This window comes from Orycteropus afer, unplaced genomic scaffold, assembly GCF_000298275.1.
Source record: "Orycteropus afer afer isolate SDZICR_OR568_19922 unplaced genomic scaffold, OryAfe1.0 scaffold00017, whole genome shotgun sequence".
NCBI lineage: Eukaryota > Metazoa > Chordata > Mammalia > Tubulidentata > Orycteropodidae > Orycteropus > Orycteropus afer.
The window spans coordinates 13,217,522-13,240,440 of record NW_006921604.1 but is presented as its reverse complement, the minus strand read 5'-3'; the positions used below and the strand labels follow the sequence as shown (position 1 = coordinate 13,240,440).

Here is a 22,919-nt window from a genome sequence, read left to right as displayed (position 1 = left end):
ACATGAGGATATTTCATTCAATCGGTCTCTGACATAATCTTTGCCAGCCATTCAGGAAAAGGCTGGCGGACAGTGTGTGGCTGAGTATGCTCTGACACTATGCGTGGCTTTAACCGGAGACCTCACTCTGTGAAGGCAAATTTAGCCACCCTTGCAATTTAGACACGTGCATTTCCCCTCTGAACCATGTGCACCACCTCTGCTCTACTATCATTCATAAGAATTTGAAGTTATAGTATCAATAATGGCCATGTATATTTTTCTCAACAGAAGTTACTGTGTTTGTCAAAAGACTAAGAAGAAAGACATACTTCATGGCAAAGGTATGTGCCAGCCAACCAGACAGCAGTGAACAAAGCAGTTTCCTGAAGTGAAAACTGAGAGCTGCAGGTATCTCCTAAGAGCAGGTATTCCCCTCTTTAAGGTGCTCCCATCCACCTGGACGATAGACATGAGAACCTTGTTGACACTGGGAAGGTCATGTAGGCTGGCTTAATCTGAGCTAAAGGCTTACTCCCTTTTTTCCCATCAACAGAGAGGTTCCAATCACCACATCTCCCTCTGGGCATAAGAGAAAGCATGGCAAGCAGGTTGATGTTTTAAACTTGCCAGGGGGGCTCCACAGAGGTGCCCACACTGAGCTGACAGGGGTCAGAAGTGAAAGAGCATCATAGCGGAGCCTAGGCCAGACAGGCCCTTTATACTGCACAAGGCCCTGTGCCCTCTGTGTGTCCAGGCAGCCATGTTCCTCAGCCCTAACCTTTCCACTCCTGAGGTGGCTTCAGTTTTAAAGGAAGACAGAAAAGGATTGGAAAAAAAATTCTAAAGTACTGGCACATGTGCCACCTAGGAATCTGCTCTGAAATCCTATGGGCATCAGGTTCAGACAGAGCTATGGGACTGTCACTCTATTCCAAATCAATCTCAGCAGAGTGACTCAGTAAGACCTCTGTCTTCTTGTCTCTATCCTCCCAGCACAAACTCTCCCTAGACTTGAATTTCATCAGGATTCTCACACTGCCTTACGTACTCATGGCCCAAGTCCATTCTCTAGCACTTTCACATTCATGATTCGGTCAATCCTGGCACATGCCCTGCAGCAAGACCCTCATCTCAACCCAACTAAAGTGGCATACTTGCTATCATTTTGGAAAGGTCACTTGACACCCAAAGTGTCAAGTAACCTTGACAAGCTGCTTCATCTGTAAAATGGAGATGATAATAGTGCCTGGAGTCCTTGGGTTGTATAAACAGTTAACGTGCTCCGTTACTCACAGAAAGATTGGGGGTTCAGTCCACCTAGAGGGGGCTCAGAAGAAAGGGTTAGCAATCTGCTTTTGAAAAAGCAGTCACCTAGACCCTATAGAATACAGTTTTACTCTGACACACATGGAGTCGCTGAGGTGGAATCAACTCTACAGCAATGGGTGAAAATAATTCCTATTCATAGGACTGCTGAGGAGCTCTGGTGGCACAGTGCCTAAGGCACTTGACTGTTAACCAGAAGGCTGGTAGTTCCTTGGAAGGAAGGTTGGACAATCTACTTCTGTAGTGATACTGCCTTGGAAACCCAAGGAGGAATCACTATGAGTCAGGTCTGACTCGACGTCACATAACAACAACAATAACAATAGGACTGCTTTGAGGATTGCTGAGTGTTCAACATATGCACTCCAAAAAACATAAGGGATCAGGCTGTCCCCACTGAAAAGCTGAGGATATCAGCTCACAGAGACTAAATTTCATTGTCCAAGACTTCCAATAGGAAAAGATAGAGACCGATTCTGAATTCCCATAGGCACCCCTTGGAATCAGTCAGCTCTTCCTTGCAAATGATCCATCACTCACTGTTTTCCTCTTGAGAGTGAGTGGGGTGCAGAGAATCAGAAATAGGGAGAGAAGAAGCTTCAGCATCCTGACAGCCTAAAACACACCTGACAAGGAGCAGGAGGCTTTTCAGAAAGAGCAGAGACTATTTTCAAAAAGGCAATTCTGGAACGTGTGAAGTTTGAACATTTAAATTGCCATGTATGATTCCATTTTCTTACACTAATTCACTTTTCTTTCCCCTTAACAAAAAAATCTTGGTAATTTGGAGAGGGGGATTAGGCAAAGGTAAAATGAAAAGTAGCACTGAAACTAACTATTATTCTTTTCTATTATCTGTAGACTATGAGAATAGTATTAAAAGACAATAGGAATGTCAACATTTTGAAGACAGATCTACATACCATTATCAGTCAAGGCATTTTGGATATTTCTAAGAAAGTCCTGCCAAATAACACCAGGGACATGGATGAACTAGAGAATATCACTGAGATGAAGTGTAATTTTTCTTCTGCAACTTTGTTTATTGACATGTTTGGTATATATTTGGGGCTAGTGTGATCATCACTAATTTATGAATTTCTTAATAGAAAGTAGAATGTTATTTACTCTTTTATATTTATCAATTAAAAGTTCTTGGGTGATTTGCACTCAAATTCTAACCTAAATGTTGGAGGTTCAAACCCATCCAGTGGTACCATGAAAAAAAAAAAAAGACCTGGCTATCTACCCACCAGCCACTCCTCGGAAGGAAGGTTGGGCAATCCTACTTCCGTAGTGATACTGCCTCGGAAACCCAAGGAGGGGTCGCTATGAGTCGGGGCCGACTCAACAGCAAACAACAACAACATCTACTGCCACAAAGATTATAGCCAAGAAAACCCTATGGATCAGTTCTACTATGTATGTAACACATGGTGTTGCCATGAGTCAGAATTGACTCAATAACAATGGATTTGAGAAATTTTTTTTGTTTTGGGTGGTGCAAAAAGTTTGTGCTTGATGACTAATGTGAAGGTTGGCAGTTCCATACAGCAGCACTATGGAAGAAAGTCCTGGCAATCTGCTTCTGTAAAGATTACAGCCAAAAAAGCCTGTTGAGCTCAAGTATACTCAATAACACACAGGGTCACCATGAGTCAGAATTGCCTCAAAGGCAACAAATTTGGGGTTTTGGCTTATATCTTATCTGCTCAGACATCTTTGTCTGCAGGAGGTGATGAATGCCCCAGGAACACCTGGTGGCCCTACCCCCAAAGCCTGACATGATGTCTATGCTAATACATATTTGTTTAATAAATGAATGAACATGTAAGTGTGGTTGTTGCTTGACAATCTTAATTTCTGGAAATCAACCTGGGGTATCTCATTTGGAAAAAAAAATTAATTTTGATGTCTATCATATAGCTGCATAGATTCAATGGTGTCTCTTCTATCATGTCTGAATTGCATTTAGTTAGCTTTCTGCATTGCCAGCTTCTGCTGTCAGTATTGTTAGAATCCTCAAGTCTTATTTTTAACAATGTGAAGTTTAACAATTTCACTTTCACTATATGTATTTCACTACTTTACAAACAAGTGATAGTAAGCATGTGGCTATTCTTGCCCTTTGCTAGCTGATAATTGTACTGACTTTTCATGGGTGGGGGGGACTCCCTTCCATGAAGAAGTGGGAAAGTTAGTTGACAGCATCAATGGAAAATCAATGGAAATATTGATTTGGAATATCTCCCTCTCTCTGGAGGAGAACCAGGGAGCTGCTTCAGGAGACAAACTGAAAAATGTTTAAAATCCTCTCCCTGTGGATTAAGGGCCAATCTCTAGGCAAGGGGCAGAAAGCCCAGGCCTTTGTATGATGGTTAATGAAAGTGTACTGGGCTCCCTGTGTTCTTTTTCCACCAAGATGCTCCAGGGAGATTCAATAGCTTCTTCCTCTGTACTTCTCATCCCATCCTGGTACACCCAGTTGTGTATAAAGCTGCCTCCTAGTAACCTGTGAGCTCCTTCAGGTTGTCACCTGTGCCTTATTCATTTTGATAAACCCAGCATAGTGACTGGCACATAGTAGCACTTCAATAAGTATCCAGTTACTAGGTGGACACATGGATTTAGGACTATACAAAAGCACCACCAATAAATTATCCCATTCTCTCTCTTTGGTCTTTAAGTAGAGCTGTACCTGTTATTAAAATATTAAAATTCATTCATAACTATGGTTAATACATAGCCTGTGTCCACCCCTACCCTCCTGCCCTGAGATCATCACTTCTGCTCCCTTTGCTCTGGCTGTCTCAGATCTTCCCCTAGAACCCTCCCCTTTGAACCAAGGCAGTGTCTAAAAGGTTAACACCTAAAATAGGCTACAGGCAGCAGTTCTGAGTATTAAATTCTCAAAAGATCTCCCTCCCAGGTTATTGGCTTCCCCAAAAATCCTAGATGGCCACCCAAGCCCTGCTCTTGCCACTAGTCAAAGCCTTGGGGGGCCCAGCCATGTGCCCCCTCAAGATGCCTTCCAGACTGCCAACTGGCCTGCTGGGAATCCTGTGCTCCTACTGGCATCCTTGTGTGTCCTTCCAGCCCAAGAGGGTGCAGAGCCTGGCAGGGACACAGCACACCAGTAGCCCCTGAACACTGGCCAACATTGGCCAAGTCTCAACTTGGGGCCACAGCAACCTACTTGGTTTTGTAAACTCTGGCTGGCATACAGTGGCATTCTCAAAGTTCAGAAGCCAATGACTGTTCTCTCACACTCAATGTTGCCTGCCCAGGTGGAGGATTCAAGACCTGATGTCACACACACACTGAGGTCCCACCCTCAGGTAGGCACCAACTGAGTGTGTAACCCCAGGCAAAGCACTTAACTCTCTCAACTGCTTTGATTTTCTACCATCAGTTAAATGGCATTAATAAATTACACCTCTTATGAAAATGGCAAGGATAGGTAGGTGAGGTCATGTCTGAACTGTGCAATGAGCTCATTTGAAGACAGGTTCTATATAATTACAAGGTGTAGTTTTTATTTCAAAATACTTCTATTTCAACAGGTGGCAGAGATGCTTAGTAATAGGTATAACCATATAACTCTGAACTAGATGACCACAGGAGTGACAAACCCAGCATTAGAATTCATCCTTTGTGTTCAAAATTAATGTGACGCCTTAGGGAATTCCTTTGAACCATTATTGTTTAGATGTTGTTCCTAGGTTACCTAGTATACAAATACCTACAGAAAAACTCTCCTACATTTCATGCCATCTCTTTGTTTTCTTCTGTTTCTTTATAGGTCTAAGCAGTTTAATTTCTTTGCTGAGAACAATCACAGATCTAAGTGTATTCCTAAATTGTCTGTCTTCAAATATCCAAGCATTTGTCTTCCAGATACAAAACTGATCTTTTTTTTTTTTTAAAAAAAGGAAAGAAGTAGGTGTTGATAATTTTAGGAAAATCATAGCACCAAATATCCATTATCTTGTAGTAGGAAAAAGAGATTTCTTTAGAGAAGTTGTTGGAATATGTCAAAGCTTTCATGGCTGTGGACGACAGGGGAGTGACCTCTTACTTTTGAAACAAGTCAGAGACTCAGAGAACAGGCATATCATGCAAGTGTATGTGTATGCATGGTGTGCAGCTAAGCATATCTGCACAGGTGAGCATATATATGCATGGGTGAACATGGGTGTGCATGGGTAGAATATGTGTGCAAGTGAACATGTATGTATGTGGGTGTGGGTGAGCATGTGTACAGATGAGCATGATGAACTTACATGTGCAAGTTGAGTGTGTGCATACATAGATGAAAATGAGTGTACATGGGTAAGCATATGTGCAGGTGTGAGGGTGGCCATTTGTGTACACAAGAGAGTTTGTGTTTAGGTGGAAGTGTGTGTGAATGTATGTGCAAGTGAGTGTGTGTGTGCGCACATGGGTGAATGTGCATGTATAGGTAAACGTGTGTGCAAGTGAGCATGTGTGTGCACCAACTGGGAGTGGAGGGGAGGGGTTTTATGTGGTTGGGAAGGAAAGCAGTCATCTGGGTGTTTTCCAGACATGTTACAGGTAAGTGACTGGCTTGATTTCAAAACATCAAAGATGAATTGGTTGCCAAAGTGAGTGGATTTGGCCCTTCTGATCAATGTGCCACTTAAGAGTTACTTCAGTAGGGTCTGTTGGCTTGTTTTACATCATCTTCATCAACAATCAAACTTGAAGAGCTAAGGATGCTTCAGATTATGCACCAGGGAGCAGTGATTCCTTAGGGATCTAGGGACTGTGGTCCGCAGACATTTTGAGGCATTGTCTTCCCTGAAGGCTGAAGCAGTTGGAAAAGGTTTTGCAGAGGGAGCTGGGCCTTAAACTGAGACATGAAGGGAGAGGAGGGTTAAAAAAAGCTGAGAAAGAGAAACAAGGCATTCAGGAGAGAGAACTGTGTGAGAAGTGAGCATATATGGAAGAATGAAATGTCTGTTTAAGAAAGAAGAAATAGACAAATCTGGACCATACAGCAGGGACTCGGAGATGTGGGATGTGATTTCTGCTTTCTCCTTTAAGCTTCCTTTCTGCCACTCTCATTTCCCATGGCAGCCTGGCCTTGTCCATGCCCATCTTCTCAGTCCAGGTAAAGGGCAGAAATAATGAATGAGTCCACAAAAATTGTAAGAGACATCAACCTCATAGAGGTGAATTGAAAACTCAGGAAGGACCTTGAAAGTCAATCCCAACCTTTGGCAGATGTCTCTTTCCATTCTTGTTTCTTGAAAAATAATTGTTCCATCTTCTTTATCATTGTTATTCCTCCTTTTTGGTCTTAAGCATAGCTTGATTATAACAGCAGTAACACATCTAGAGTTGCATTGGTACTAAGACAAGTATTCATTTGATAACTGAAGGCTTGCAAATCATCACTGATAGATGTTTTCTTGGACTATTACTTGTCTTGGATTCTCACTCAGCCTATCACTTTAACCAAGATAAGCCCACTGAGATCATTAATACAAATCCTGCCTAGAAACAGCCTGACAGTCTTGTCCTCTATTTAAACCACCACTACGTGTTTCCCAAGCCTCTGTAATCCTATCTTCAGCTTTCACAAATGAGGCATGTCAGAAAAATGGTGTTTTTGTAACTGCATGCCTTTGAAGGACTTGTTTTCATAAAATAGCTTAGCTGATTTAAAAAAAAAAAAAAAAAAAACAGACTACTGTCAATAAAATACTCAGACTGTTAAAATGTAAGCCCTTGGGCTTGTCGGAGATGACTAATGGCTTCAGTTGGGAGCATCTGGTAGCAGTGCTAACACAGGGAAATGCTAAACCTTGTCATGTGTTTCATTCTCACTGTTCTCGTGCAATTCAGGGTCAAAAATAATTTCTAAATGGAGGCCCAGGAAGTGCTGCATTCTGGTAGTGATCAGAAGAGGGCTCAGTGTTGTTTTTGGTTCATGTCTAAAAGTTTGTGCAGAGAGAGGGCTCTGATTGTCCAGAACTACCTTTCCCAATACTTTTAGAGAGTATCCATGTGTTTTTGGTACTCTCATTGTCCCTTCAAGTTAAACCTACTCCACCCCCTTGACCAGCAGGGTTCCTCCTGAGAGTGCCAATGCAGGTGGTAAGAAACAGGAGTGAGAAGGCATGGGAGATGGATGCTGCCAGTGAATTGCTGCTACTGAAGGGAGTTCACAGCCACCAAAGTTCAGGCAACCCTCTGCACATCCTGTCCTTCCAATGGGAGCAGAAGGGAAGAGAAGCAAAGATGAGAAAGGGCATTTCCTCATCTCTAGCCAGTCTCCACATCTCTTCTTCAAAGCAATGCTTTTGAGTTCAGTGGATGGTCCACACAGCATATCATGAGAGGAAGTTTCAGGGGCATTTATTTCAACATATGCATTTGAAGTCTATATGATTCCACTGGTTTGTAGTAAATTTGGAGTCCCTGTGTGGCATAAATGGTTTACACTCAACTACTAACCAAAAGATTGGCAGTTCGAACCCACTCAGCAGCACCATGGAAGAAAGACCAGTCTATCTGCTTCTATAGAGATTACAACCAAGAAAACCCTATGGAGCAGTTGTGCTCTGATACATGCGGGGTCACCATGAGTCGGGATTGGCTTAATGTAATAGGTTTACTTTGGATTTGGATGATGTGAGTTAACAAGCTTGGCTGCTAACCAAAAGGGTAGGGGTTCAAGTCCATCCAGGGGTGCCTCAAAAGAAAGACCTGAGGATCTACTTCTGAAAAATGAGCCATGAAAAGCCCTAGAGAGTACAGTTATGCACACATGGGGTCACCATGAGTTGGAGTCTACTTAAAAACAACTAGTTTGGGTGATAAACTTAGAGTATGATCCAAATAAACCTTGTTAGCAGTACCATTCAAACCTCGGTTCTGCTAGAGACATGGGCAGGACTTCTGGTCCTGTGATAATTTACATGTACAGTGGCGAGTTTTGAAATTAACAGTTAATGTCCACTGTTATGAAACTCTGTGCCCTTTTTTTTATAATTAGACTTAGCATGCAGAAGTGTAAGTATAATACAGCTACCAACCCTCTCAACAGCTATTTCCAAGAAGACTGGAGTTTGCCCTTGCAGCATTTCTCCGTTACACCTCATAAGTGACCTCTTTTTAAAAATCATGTGGGAATTTTAAAAAGTAGGCCAATCTCCCACCTCCTCCTTCCTCTCTCCACCACTTCAAAGGGTCTGCCCTGGAATCTTCTCCACAGGGGATGGAGCAAGACCAGAAATAGGCCCGGATGCACTTGCCTCAGTTCTCGCCCTTAACATCATTTTGTCTTCCTCTTCTCGTTTGGCCCCTTTAAAAATTTCTGTTCATGACAAATGTGTGCATATGAAAGCATGCTGTTTCACTTGACTTTATCATAAACCCCAGCATTTTTTTCTCACAAAAATGTAATAGCTAAGCAGAAACAAAGAGGAGTTTATCAAATTGGCTGCCAGCTTCCAGCTAAGATGGAATTTCCTTTTCACTGCCATGAGCAAAGCTATGACCCTCTGCCACAGGGATAGTTTTGGTAAGTCAGAGGATACAAAACATTTGTATTCTACCCTTCGAAGACATTATTATAGCATAAGTATTTTCCTTCTTGCTATGTAGAATCTATAGTCATTGTGATTAACATTTCAGTGTAAAATAAAACGTAGATACAGAAACCCAGACAAAACTATAGCAGTCTTTGTATTAACAGCAACATAATGGTCCAACAAAAGATGAACCATGTTTTGTTTGGCTATCATCATTGTTGGACATGTAGGAAACTTCCCCTTGTTTCTGAATTATGTTCTTTGTGACATTTTGAGCAAAGCACGAGGGGAAACAACTAAGATGGAGGAAGAATGGGATCTTTGGGGTACCCACATTTAACTTTCAGGTATAATGACTGATAAAGTTGCCACTGTATGCAGATGGTAGACATAGTGAAGTAGTCCCCGGGTGGTGTGAATGATTAAGTGCTTGCCCGTAACCAGAAGTTTGGCAGTTTGAATCCACCCAGAGAGCCTCAGAAGAAAGACCTAACAATCTACCACTGAAAACCCTATGGAGCACAGTTTTGCTCTGACACACATGGAGTCGTTGTGAGTTGGAATCAAGTCAGTAGCAACTGGTTTGGTTTGGTTTTGGTTTTCTTTCTGTCCAAAAGCTGCCCTGCCTTGGACTCTCTGGGTCTGGAAAGTGGCCTTCATGGTTGACCCCACCCCGGCCTCTTTAGGATCAATTATAGGAATGAGATTCTGGTAAATAGGAGTTAAAAACCCCAGAAAAGCTGTTAGTTTCACAGAAATTTATTTAAGTATCTGTCTATCTATCTGTCTATTCATTTTTGGTTGTTATTTTAATATAGGCTCCTGGCATCTGTTTCAGTTGCTGCTTTTGGAATATGTGATTCATACACTTCAATCATGCACAGAGGAAGAAGAGGAGGAGGAGGAGGACATGGAGAATCTCAAGGAAATGCTATCAGATGACCAGTCTTGCATCCAGCCAGACCAGGCACTTTCCCATCCTCCAGATTCATCAGCAACTCAGGAGAACAAAAGCCCAAGGATCCTGAAACATAGAAGCCAGAGCCAGTGTCCCACAAGTGTGAGTAGCGTGACTCTAAGGGTCCTGGGCTTCCATGTGGACACTGCCATGGGCAGTAAGGTAGAGCCCTCAGGATTCTGATTTCCATACAGTTGTTTCTAGGGAGTAAAAATTAAAAGGTAGTTAACAAAACCAAAACACCAAACCCACTGCCATCAAGTTGATTCTGACTCATAGCAACCCTATAGGATAGAGTAGAACTGCCCTCATAGGGTTTCCAAAGCTGTAAATCTTTACAGAAGCAGTTTGCCTCATCTTTCTTCTGTGAAGCAACTGGTGGGTTTGAACTGCCAACCTTCTGGTTAGCAGCTAAATGCTTTAACCATGGTGCCACCAGAACTCCTAAAGATTGGTTAGGAAACCCATAAAAATGACATTGTGCAATCATTGATGAAGAATTTTGGAAACATTTTTGTTACTGGAGATTTTGCTTGGGGTGATTAGAATAGCTTATTGGTTTATCACTGGTTGGCTTAGGTTTATGGAGCACTGACATGTGCCTGGCATGATGAGAAATGGGAAATGTTTGGATGACTTGGGTCTTGCATTCCCAGAGCTCACCAGCTAGCTGGCATGGTTACTCTAACTAAGCAATAGAACATCACTGACTGCTAAACTAAGTAGTATGGACTAGAAATGCCTTTAGAGTTCAAAGGCAGGAAATCTTGAGTAGTGTGAATAGAAAAGATTTTGAAAAGATTAAATAGGAGTATTTCTTGAAAGATAAAAATAAGCATTGCTATTTATTTAGCACCTACTACATGGGGTCACTATGAGTCAGAATCAACTCGATAGCAGTGGGTTTTTGGTATAAACCCTTTGGAGCCTGGGTGATGCAGTGGTTAAACACTTGGCTACTCACTGTAAGATCAGCAGTTCAAATCCACCAGCAGCTCCACAGAAGAAAAATGTGACAGTCTGCTTCTGTAAAGATTATAGCTTTGGAAATCCCGTGGGTCATTTCTATTCTATTTTAAAGGGTCACTGTGGGTCAGAATTGACTTGATGACAACAGGTTATATACCCTTTATGAAGTTCCTGGGTGTTACAAATGATTAAGCACTCAATTACTAGCCAAAAGTTTGGCAGTTCAAACCCACCCAGATATACCCATTACATATATTATCTCAAAGTCATACAGTCCTGCAGAGTGTCTGTTCTTTTTATTTTTATGTGTTAGATAAGGAAACTGAGCCTCAGAGAACCTGAGTGATTTGCACAAAGTCACACAGCAAGTAAATGCAGGTAAACAGTGGAACAGATATTTGAGCCCTGGCTGCCTGATCTCAAGTCCACTCTATCCCACAACACTCAAGTCTTTGATTTCAATTGGAGGAGGGCCCAGCCCAGAGAAGAGTAGGACTCAGATTGGAGACAGATACTTGAATGCCAAGGAGATGAGACTGGGCTGATGTAGGAAGCAATTGAATTTCCTCCACTGGGGAGAGGAGAGTGGACTAATTTCAGGAAAAATAAAATTAGTGACAGCAATTATCTTAGTACTCATTTCTAAAACATCTATAAACATGTTTTGGATGTTTATCTACTTAACATAGGCTCTCTTTAGGTCTCCTCCTTTTGAGTAGATGAGAAGTTGTGCTTAGTAGGAGACCTTTAGAGACAGGCATGTTGTCCTCAGTGTCAGTTAATCATGGTCGTGACTGTCAGAATGAGTCACAATATGAAAGTGTTTGTCTTAGTTACCCAGTGCTGCTATAATAGAAATACCACAAATGGGTGGATTTACTAAACAGAAATTCTTTTCTCATAATTTAGGAGGCTAGAAGTCCAAATTCAGGGCACCAGCTCTAAGGGAAGGCTTTCTCTCTGTCAGCTCTGGGGTAAGGTCCTTGTCTCTTCAGCTTGTTTCCTGGATCCTTGGAGATCTTCATGTGGCTTGGCATTAGTCTTCCCCATCTCTGCTTCTTAGCTTGCTTGTTCAATCTCTTTTATATCACAAAAGAGATAGACTAGATACCTTATACCAATCCTGACTCATTAACATACCAAACAACCCATTCCCAAATGGGATTATAAGCACAGGCATACCCATGGCCATCAAGTTGATTCCAATTCATAGCAACCCCCATTGTTGATTCCAATTCTTAGCGACCCCCATTGGATTTCCAAGACTGTAAATTTTTATGGAAGTAGTTTGCCTCATCTTCCTCCTGCAGAGCAGCTAGTGGGTTTGAACCACAGACCTTCTGGTTAGCCACCAAATGTCTTACTCACTACACTACCAGAACTCCTTAAAGCACAGGCATAGAGGTTAGGATTTACAACATAAAAATTGGGGGGATATAAAACCAGAAAAAACAAACTCACTGCCATCGAGTTGGATCCGACTCAGAGCGACCCCTCCTTGGGTTTCTGAGGAGGTATCACAATGGAAGGAGCTCTGGTAGCATAGTGGCTAAGACACTTGCCTGCTAACCAGACGGCTGGCGGTTCAAACCCACCAGCCACTCCTCAGAAGGAAGGTTGGGCAATCCTACTTCCGTAGTGATACTGCCTCGGAAACCCAAGGAGGGGTCGCTATGAGTCAGGGCCGACTCGACGGCACATAACAACAACAACAACATCACAATGGAAATAGATTGGCCAAAGTCAATCCATAACTCTGTTCATGCCCTCAAACCAAACCAAACTCATTGCCATTGAGTTGATTCTGACTCATAGTGACCTCCCTGGGTTTCCAAGGCTATACATTTTCACTGAGGCTGCCCCCCTCATCTTTCTTCCTTGGAGTGATTGGTGTGCTCAAACTGCCGACCTTTTTGTTAGCAGCCAAATGCCTTAATCACTGTACCACCAGAGCCCTTTGTTCATGCCCTACAGTCCTCAAAATGACCAGAACCTTTCAGGGTCCTTCCTTTCCTAAACAAAGCCTTCATTCCAAGTTCTCCAGGTTGCTGAGGACCAATACAAGCCATTATCAATCACCTAATTGGCAAGATATGCTTTAGACAAAAATAATATGAACAGTGGCAAAGAACATGCATCTTTCTGGCTTAAACTGCCCTTTTTGACCATATTTGGTCTTAGTTTTATGCTGGGATCATAAATTCATATATCCAGCTGCATTTGCTGCCCTTTGTGCAGTAGATTCAGATGTGTGTCTGTAAATAAGAAAACTCCTTTGTGGTGTGTATATGAAAGCAAACATGACAAATGAGGCATGAAATTCTGACCCCAAATCATGGAACCCAATTTGTGAGTATGACCTGGGCCTCTTTAGAAGAGGAAAAGCTGGATGCCGTTAAGGTGCCACTCATGGAGCCTAGTATTTCAGTGTTATTGTCAGAGAGAAGGCCCAGTTAGATCTGAAGAAAGAACCTCTTGGCCAGTCTGTGCTCAGGAGAATTTTTTTGCTCCTGACAGTTTGAAGCACATACCCAGTCATGGTGACAGCAGCTGAGTGTACTCTGTGGAGCCTCAACAGAACAAGAATGTGTGTAGGGCCACAGCATTCAGCTCCAGGTGAGCAGATTGGCCCTGTCACTGGATGGATGAGAGGTAGGAATGTAGCATGGCAGTTTTATATGCCCTAATTGCCAAGTAACTGGGAGTAAACATTTAGTTTTTCTGCCACAGATGGAAGTGGGTGGAGAAGATACTGATGGTCTCCCCATGCTAGGCCTTTTTAAATGTATTATTTCTTCTTTCTCTCACAATAACCTAATGAAATAGGTGTGGTCATTACCCGCATTTCACAGATGGCACAACTGAGGCACATAGAGGACTTGATTAATTTTCCCAAGGTCACCTAGCCAATAAGTGGTAGAGAAGGGATTCAAACCTCCACAGATTGTCATTTTCCATCATCCTCTCCCCTCAAAAAAACTCAAGTTGATTCTGACTCACAGCAACCCCTATTGGGTTTCCAAGGCTATAAATCTTTACAGAAGCAAATTGCAGCTGGTAGGTTTGAACCACGGACCTTTTGGTTAGCAGCCAAATACCTTAATCACTATACCACCAGAGATCCTTACCCTCTCCCCAGAGGGTATGATATTATGTGCTTTAATTCCAAAAGAGGTGAGTTATGAGTAAATTAAAATATCTTAATTTTTGACGATTTAGTCAAATACGGAAAAAAAAAAAAAACTTTGGAAAAGTGAAATTGTCTTAATGTGAGTCCTTTCTTCAAGGCACTATCACTGTGAAAAGCCATATCCTTAGTGTTTGGAGAAAGGAAAATGATCCCTGGTGGCTCAATTAAAGTTCTCAGATGCTAACTAAAAGATCAGTGGCCTATACCCACCAATGGCTCTGAGGGTCAAAAGATTTGGTAATCTGCTACAATAAAGATTACAATCCAGAAAACCCTGTGGGGTAGTTCTACTCTGTCCTATAGGGTCAGTATGAGTTTGAATCAATTCAATGGTACACAACAACAGGAGAAAGGAGGCAGCAGCTGGGTGGTGCGAACAGTTAAGTGCTGAACTACTAGCTGAAAGGTTGGCAGTTCAAACCCACCCAGACATACCTCTGAAGACAGGTCTGGCAACCTGCTTCTAAAAGGCCACAGCCATTGAAAACCCTATACAGCAGTTCTACTCTGCATGCATGGGGTTTTATGAGTCGGAATCGTAACAACAACAGGAGAAAGACAGTCTCTAAGAAACTGGAAATACTCCTGGACCTGGACAGATTTTCCTGAGTGCTTTAAACGTACTTATCGAAGCTCTCATACTCATGTTCCATGTGCTGCTCCCTTACTTAGAACGTTAGGTTCCTGACTTCACCCTGTCTTGAACTTGTATTGGCCAGACAGACCAAGACATCCAAAAAGTGCATGCACTTAGCACTCTAAGATTTGTTCTTCAGATTAGGGGATAGTTTCTTGCTTCATAGATTCTTAGCTTTACAAGATGTATCATAAAAACGTTTTTAAGTAGGAGCCCTCTTAACCAAAAAAAATACCAAACCCACTGCTATCAAGTAATTCCAACTCATAGTGACCCCCATATGGTTTCCAAGGCCGTAGATCTTTACGGAAGCAGACTGCCCCATCTTTCTTCCACAGAGGGGCTGGTTAGCAGCCCAGTTCCTTAACCACAACACCAGCAGATCTCCTTAGGAGCCCTCTGAGACATTTAAAAGACTCTTCAGTTTTGGGGAATTTTTATTTAAATTTGACTGCTAATCAGATGGCTGGTGGTTCAAACCCACCAGCCACTCCTCAGAAGGAAGATTGGGCACTCTACTTGTGTAGTGATACCACCTTGGAAACCCAAGGAGGGGTCGCTATGAGTTTGATCTGATTTGACGGCAGTGAGTTTGGTTTTTTGGTTTCAGTCACACGGAAAATATAATTACACTTCTACTGGACTGCTGGCAGTCATTTCATCCTGTGGTTAGAAAAATGCCTGTGTAGAGCCAATGAGGTTAGTCACAGTCCCAGTCAGGTATGTTATGGGTGTCCCAGTATTATATGGCAAAATATTTTCAGGCCACGTCTCTTTTCCCATTTAATTAAGTAACATTCACTATAATTAACAAGCATCGGGTTAAGTGTGCAGTTCAGGTACATAACTTTCTGGATTCAAATGTCTCCTCTTCCTGGGGCAAGTTACTTATCTGTTCCTTAGTTTCTTCATCAGCAAAATGGGGATACTGATATCTAATATCTAATTCTATAGGGCTGTTATGAGATTTAAATAAGTTAATCAGTGTAAAATGTTTAGACTATTTCTTAGAACAGAGTAAGCCCCACTAACCACCACTCATTATTATTCCAGCAAACACCTAATCTGAGCCCTTTCCCGTAACACTCTCTACCCAAGCCCCTAGCTCCCTGGAAATTTATTGCAATGGGGTTTGACCTATATTTAATTGGTGGCAACAATAGAAATGATATTAGATACTCAATTGAACAACATAAAAAAGAAATGCAACCAGATTAAGTGTCATATAATCCAAGGTAATATGCATTAGAGAATAATTAAACCTGCCTCTGTTCATTCATGCCTGCTGAATTAGCTATAATGACTTAAACAATCTAACACCAAAAAGTTACGCTTGTCTAGTTTTCATTACGTTCATTATTCAGCATTTGCACTTGTGATCAACAGAAAAGCACACCCTCTTTGTCCTATCTGCATTCATCTGCCTCGAGTTAACACACTATTCAGCTGCACATCTGTGGCAGCCTCATTCTCTGAACAATTGAGCGGTGCCCTGCACCTCCAATAACAAATGAAGTCAGCACTCCAGACTGCCATATCCATCTGTCACTCTCTACATTCTAACAATGTTCAAGAGTGTAAAATGCCAAGGCATGCTTAAGAATAATGTGAAAATAATACTGATATTACAGAAAGAATATTCTTTTAAAAAATGTACACTCTAAGGGACAAGGTTGTAGTCACTTCTTGGCCATAGCCAGCTACCCAGAGGGAGCGAATAGTTGGACCTGTGGGTTCGGGACCATAGTCGCAGGGGATATCAAACTCAATTGGCATAACATACTACCTGTTCAGGTTACCTAGTGCTGCTCTGACAAGAATATACCACAAATGAGATGGCTTAAACAAACAGGAGTTTATTCTTACAATTTGGAGGCTTTAAGTCCAAGTTCAAAGTGCCAAGATCTAGGGGCTGGGTGAAAGCCCCTCAGCCTTGGGCTTCAGCTCTGCCTCCTGCTCCCAGCCCACTGAAGCTTGAGGCTTTTCTTCACTCAGACAGCTGCTGGCTGCTGAGGCAAGTAAAAAGACACAGTCCTGATATTACCAAATCACACGGCAGGCCATTAATTCAAGTCCATTGTAAGTCCCAAGGTTGGCAGAGCATGGCAGGCTGCTGAACAATGACACGGCTACATGTAGGGTTCAAGGTGCCATAAGCTAGAGACCATTCCCAAAGCTTCTCCTTACATACAGGAAGCAGACCACATCCCAAAGGCAGCTACTCAGCTGCTTGTGGTAGATCCCACCATGGAGTTGATTGCCAGTCTCATCATGGAGAATAACTACCACCAGCTGCCCAGCCACTCAACCAGGCCCAGCCAAGTTGACACATAAGCATAACTACCATGCTACCCAAAACATTGTTCCACATCCTACTTTCTTGAATAGTGACTAGGATCTTAAAAGCTTGCAAGCACCTATCTAGATGCAACAATGGGTCTCTCCTTATCCAGAGCAAAGAAGAATGAAGAAAACCAAAAACACATGGAAACAATTAGTCCAAGTGACTGGTACACCATGCGATCCTCAGCCTATACGACTATGAGACCAGAACTAGATGATGCCTGGCTACCGCTGTCAACCACTCAGAGGGGCATCTTGGTAGGAGATCCTGGATAGAGTGGGAGAACAATATGGAACAAAATTCAAAATCATGTTAAAAAAAAAAAAAAGGGAGGGGGAGGAGGACTAGGTTTGCTGGTCTTATAGAGCCTGATGGAACCACTGAGACTATGACCCATAGCTGCCCTTCAGGTCTGGAATTGGCTTCCAGCCAAACAAAAGACAAACATATGAGTTAAACATTTATGTTAGGTAGATATGCTCCTTGGAGCGATTAGTCATGCGGGAATAGAAAGGCTGTTTATGCACAGGGAGACAGATCTGGGGGCAGGAGTGCAAGGAGGGAAGGACACGGGGAAAAGGTAACTATGGGGAGGGAGTAGGAGGGGAGCTGTTGCATTGTGGGAAACTGTAGTCATGAGACAAAGTGTATGTGAGCTGCTGTATGGAAAGTGAATTTACTCTGTAACCTTTCACCCAAATCACAATAAAAATTTTTTTTAAAAAAAGCAAAAATGTATAACCTACACGATTTTCAACTTGGATCATGTGCTCAAGGACTAAAGCACAACAGAAATATTATAAATAAGTGATTCTTCACTTATTGGGTTAAAGTGAAGACTTTTTTTTTTTTTGGAGAAAAGTATCTTTTTATTGGGTTGTGATGCTGATTGTTGAATGTAGAGAGAGTGAGAAATTGACTCTCATTAAACTTACGTTAGAAATCATATTAGGTGATGGAGGGTTTGAGGTCCCCGGGTGGCTCAGGTGGTTTGCGCTTATCTACTAACCTAAAGGTTGGCCATTCAAACCCACCCAACTGCACCAGGGAAGAAAGGCTTGGCCACCTGCTCCCCTAAAGATTACAGCCAAGAAAGCCCTATTGTCATTTTTACTCAGTAACAAATGGGGTCACCATGAGTCAGAATCAACTCGATGCCAAAGGCTTTTTTGTTTATTGATTAAATCTGATTAAGACAATACATTCATATTGGATTTAAAGTAATCATGTCCAAGGATTTATCAATCTTCAGAGCACCTCTGGAGCTAAGAGAAAGATGGTATATCATATCTGTTTCCCTGATGGAAAGACTTAGACAGATTAAATAACTTGTCTAAAAAACTGACACAGTTACACAATAACCTATGGATCTCTCAAATCTGTTACTACATGGAATGCCATTTCAACCAATTATCAACTGACTGTTTTCACAGTCATTTTTTTCTTTGTAGTTGTTGTATTTGGTGGATGGTAGAGGGATATTTGGGTGGGAACCTGAACTGACTGTGTCTGCACCAGCGATGGATGGGAGATGCAGGGATTGGTGTCTATCCAGAAATGGCCAATGCCATGGGCCCTGCAGCCACATGGAGACCTGCATTACATTGCACAAGCTCCCTTCTGATTTTCATCCACTCTCTCTCTGTCTTTAAAGGAAGAGGCTTGCTTCCACAGTACCTTGAGGGTGTTTCTCATGAACAACCTCAGTTTCCCATTCCTTTTCCTAAAGGAAGTCCATCTGCCCTGAGGACCGTGCTTCCCTTTTTCTTGTATATCCCTGGATTGTGATTTCTCCCATGAACACTCACCAGACCTTGAGTGTTCCTGGAGAAATTAAGATCTCCTGGCTGGTAAAAGCAGTTTGTTGTCAACTACTAACCTAATGATTGGCCGTTCAAACCCCACCCGCACCATCTCCATGGAAGAAAAGGCTGGCAATCAGCTTCATAAAGATCACAGCCAAGAAATCCCTATGGAGAAGTTCTATTCTGAAACACATGAGGTCACCATGAGTCAGAATCAACTCCATGGCAACAGGTTTGTTGTTGTTGCTGTTAGTAGGAATAAAAGGAGCCCTGGTGATGCAAACAGTTAAACAGTCATCTACTAAATAAAAGGTTGGCAGTTCAAACCCACCTAACCACTCCACAGGAGAAAGATCTGTCAGAAAGACCTGGTAATCTGCTCCTGTAAAGATTACAGCCAAGAAAACCCTGTGGCAAAGTTCTACTTTGTCACATGGAATTGCTGTTAGTCAAAGACAACTCAGTGGCACCCGGCAACACCAAAAAATCCAAACCCATTGCCAACAAATCGATTCCAATTCATAGTGACCCCCACTGGGTTTCCAAGGTGGTAAATCTATATGGAAGTAGATTGCCTCATAGTCCTTCCACAGAGTGGCTGGTGGGTTTGAACCACCAACCTTCCAGTTAGCAGTCAAATGCCTTAGGCACTGTGCCACCAGAGCTCCTCCCAACAACAACAACAGCAGTTTATTCCCAAGGTGGAAAAGAGAGCTTGCTAGAATAATTCAAATGGTAGTTACTGCAACAGAAAGTGTAACTTTCTCCTTGTATCTTTTTCTTTTTTAATTTCCCCTTGTACCTAATTCTGATACTATTGGAAGACAAGGACACCAAAAGTAGCACAAGACTCAGCCTACCTGTAGGGCAAGAAGCCCTCATAACCCTCAGAGATGGACAAAAATTTGTGATCCATGTGTCAGATGTCCCCCAAAGCTCTGAGAATATTTATTTCAGGGAAAGCAATGCTAATATGTAAGATTATTATTTGAATAGGACATGAGATAACTGATAGATTTTCATTCTTAAAAAATATGTTAAATGCTAAAACTTTGTATTAACAGTGGAGAAGACTTTATGTACATAATAGATGTAGCGTTCTCTATTTTATGTTTATATGTATTTCAAACAGTTTTGATCAAACACATAAACTGATTTGGAGAATAATTTTTGCCTCCATTACTTTTCTTTTGGGATTTTCCAAGTATTTTTACTTTTGAACTTAAGAGAACTTTAAAAAATCTTGCTCTGGGATTAAAGAAATGGACAAGCCTTCAGAGAAAGATAACAAGTTTTGAAGAACACAAATTGGTCCAAGCAGTGAAATACTAATGGTAATATTTTCCTTCCCCTTAGTAATACTCAATCAAAACAGAATTTGTAGAAAGACCCCATCAGGCGGTGAGGAACAGAACTCAGTGAAATACCACTATTAGACTCACTCTGTGGTCCATTAAATGTCTTTGGTTTGCCATTGCAACTTTCTTAAAGTGAGGTAGGATTTTGAATGCAACAATGTCTGCAACTAATGATGCTGTTCTGCTTTGAATCACTTTTTATTTCTCTCTGCAGCAAAATTGTAAAAAGTGTTGAAACTAAAATCAGATCATTGTGAGACCAGATCCATTTTTCTCTGATACAATATTTAAAAAGAATTTTAAAATCCATGCTTAATATGATTGCTGGTATATATGGAAAGAATAGAGAATATTTTATTCACCACATATTACATATGAAATGAGTTAAATTTCCCTCAATTCTTGGAGCTCTGATGGAGTAGTGGATACGGCATTCGGCTGGTAACCAGCAGGTCAGTGATTCAAACCCATCAGCCACTCCAAGGAAGGAAGATGGGGCAATCCACTTCCATAAAGATATACAGCCTTGGACACCCAGTGGGGGGGTTGTGCTATGAGTCGGAATCGAGTCAATGGCAGTGAGTTTGGGGTTTTTTTAGTTTACATTCTTGGAAGCTTTAAAGAAACATAAGAAATATATATCACTAGATTCATTAGGAATTTTGTAGTTTTTGCAGTTCAAAAAGGGAGTCCTTGGGTGGTGCGAATGGTTAATTCACTCGGCTGCCAAACAAAAGGTTGGAAGTTAGAATCCAACCACAGGTGCCTCAGAAGAAAGGCCTGGTGACCTGTTTCTGAAAAATCAGCCATTGAAACCCCTATAGAGCATGGATCAACTCTGACAAAAGAGGGATGCCATGAGTCAGAATCAACTTGATGGCAACTGCTGGTGGTGATATGGTTTTGTTCTGGTTACCTAGCACCGCTCTGAAGGACATATACACAAATGGGATGCCTTATCAAACAGGAGTTTATTCTCTTACATTTTGGAGGCTTTAAGTCCAAGTTCAAAGTGCCAGGCTCTAGGGGCTGGGTGAAAGCCCCTCAGCATTGGGCTTCAGCTCTGCCTCCTGCTCCCAGCCCACTGAAGCTGGAGGCTTTTCTTCACTCAGCTGCTGGCTGCTGAGGCTGCCAAGCCCAAGATTGACGACTAACAAGGCATAGTTCCGATGTTATCAAACCACATGGCAGGCCATTAATTCAAGTCCACTGAAAGTCCCAAGGTCTGCAGAGCATGGAAGGCTGCTGAACAATGATGCGGCTACATGCAGGGTTCAAGCATGCTGTAAGCTAGAGACCATTTCCCAAGGCTTCTCCTTATACAGGAAGCAGACCACATCCCAAAGGCAGCTACTCAGCTGCTTGTGGTAGATCCCACCATGGAGTTCATTGCCAGTCTCATCATGGGGAATAACTACCACCAGCTGCCCAGCCACTCAACCAGGCCCAGCCAAGTTGACACACAAACATAACCACTATAGTTATAATTTACAGCCCATTACTAATACACTTTAATATATCCTCTCATTTCTTAAACTTTCTAGGTGTAGTTGTTACTAACCAAAGAACAACTCAGAGATATTTATTCTTCTGCCTACTCTTCAGTGATTTTTGCATGTAATTTATTTGCTCGAATGTGAGTCGGCAGTTGGTGGACCAAGTCAGGGAACAAAGGTCACAACAGCATTTATAAGTCTGAGAACAGTGAATTTTGTTTGCATGTTTGTGGGTGAACTAGTTAACTGCAAGCTAGCAGAGGTCATTCTAGGCATTCTGTCTTTGAGAAGTTCAACCAGGCTTACCAAAGAAAACCATTTTGATCTATCCATCTGTGGTGTTAGAAGTTAGGATAGGGAACGAGGGTGGGTAATAACAGGGAGTCCCTGGGTGGTGCAAATGGTTGGCTAATGCATTCAGCTGTGAACCAAGAGGTGAGAGGTTTGAGTCCACCCAGAGGCACTTGGGAAGAAAAGTCTGTCAATCTTTTTCCTGAAAAATCAGTCATTGAAATTCCCATGGAGAACAGTAATACACATGGAGTCACCATGGGTAGGAATTGACTGATGGCAATTGGTTTTAATAACAAGGAGGAAGAGGGACGTTTTCATGAACTCTGTAGCATTCTAACTCTTGGTCTGGTGGTGGTCATGCAGTGTGATTACCTTGTGAAAATGTACCAGGCTTATGATTCTATTTGTTTATTGTCTTTATATGTTATGTATGAAAATGTACTTTAAAAAATAAAAAGACATTGCCCACATTCAAGGGAATTGCATTGGAGGTTCCTGGTGGAAGGATGCCTAAGAAGCTCACAGAAAGATTCCAAGAGCATGTTTAAACAGCCTCTAAGACAATGAGCACTAGTGTGAGGTCAGAATAGCACCTACCTCTTTGCTCCTCATGCCCCCCCACCCCTATCCCTGAGCTGAGGCAGGAGTCAACTGGGAAGAGAAAGAATCAACCACTTTCACCTCTTCTACAACAGGCTTCAAATCCTAAAGCAGTACTCAGCCAGGAGAAAGAAACTTTTATCTTTAACAAAGTTTGACATTTTGATGATTACAGTAGATTGGACATTTTAATTACTATACTGAGATGGTTATTATAATTGAAATTAGCTGGTGCACTTCTGCTTTTTGTAAGTGAACATGAAATCCCTCTACCCACCTTCAACTTGAATTTCATCCAAGAGCCAGAAATTACCCACATAGCAGGTTGCAAAGATTGTTTTCTGCTTGCACCATTTGTAAGTTAGTTATTGCACCATAATAAACTACTCTACCCCCTA

The 22,919-nt window shown here is 42.0% G+C and overlaps 1 protein-coding gene across 1 annotated transcript in view; it reads left to right on the top strand.

Moving 5' to 3' along the window:
- The window catches only part of RFX8 (regulatory factor X8), a 99,744-nt gene extending 79,992 nt beyond the window's left edge, over window positions 1-19,752 (top strand). The window contains 6 exon segments of the mRNA XM_007959540.1: window positions 271-323; window positions 2,170-2,326; window positions 5,111-5,203; window positions 8,744-8,860; window positions 9,689-9,990; window positions 19,576-19,752. Coding sequence (XP_007957731.1) covers window positions 271-323; window positions 2,170-2,326; window positions 5,111-5,203; window positions 8,744-8,860; window positions 9,689-9,990; window positions 19,576-19,752 — 899 coding nt within the window.
- Window positions 19,753-22,919: the final 3,167 nt, after the last annotated feature.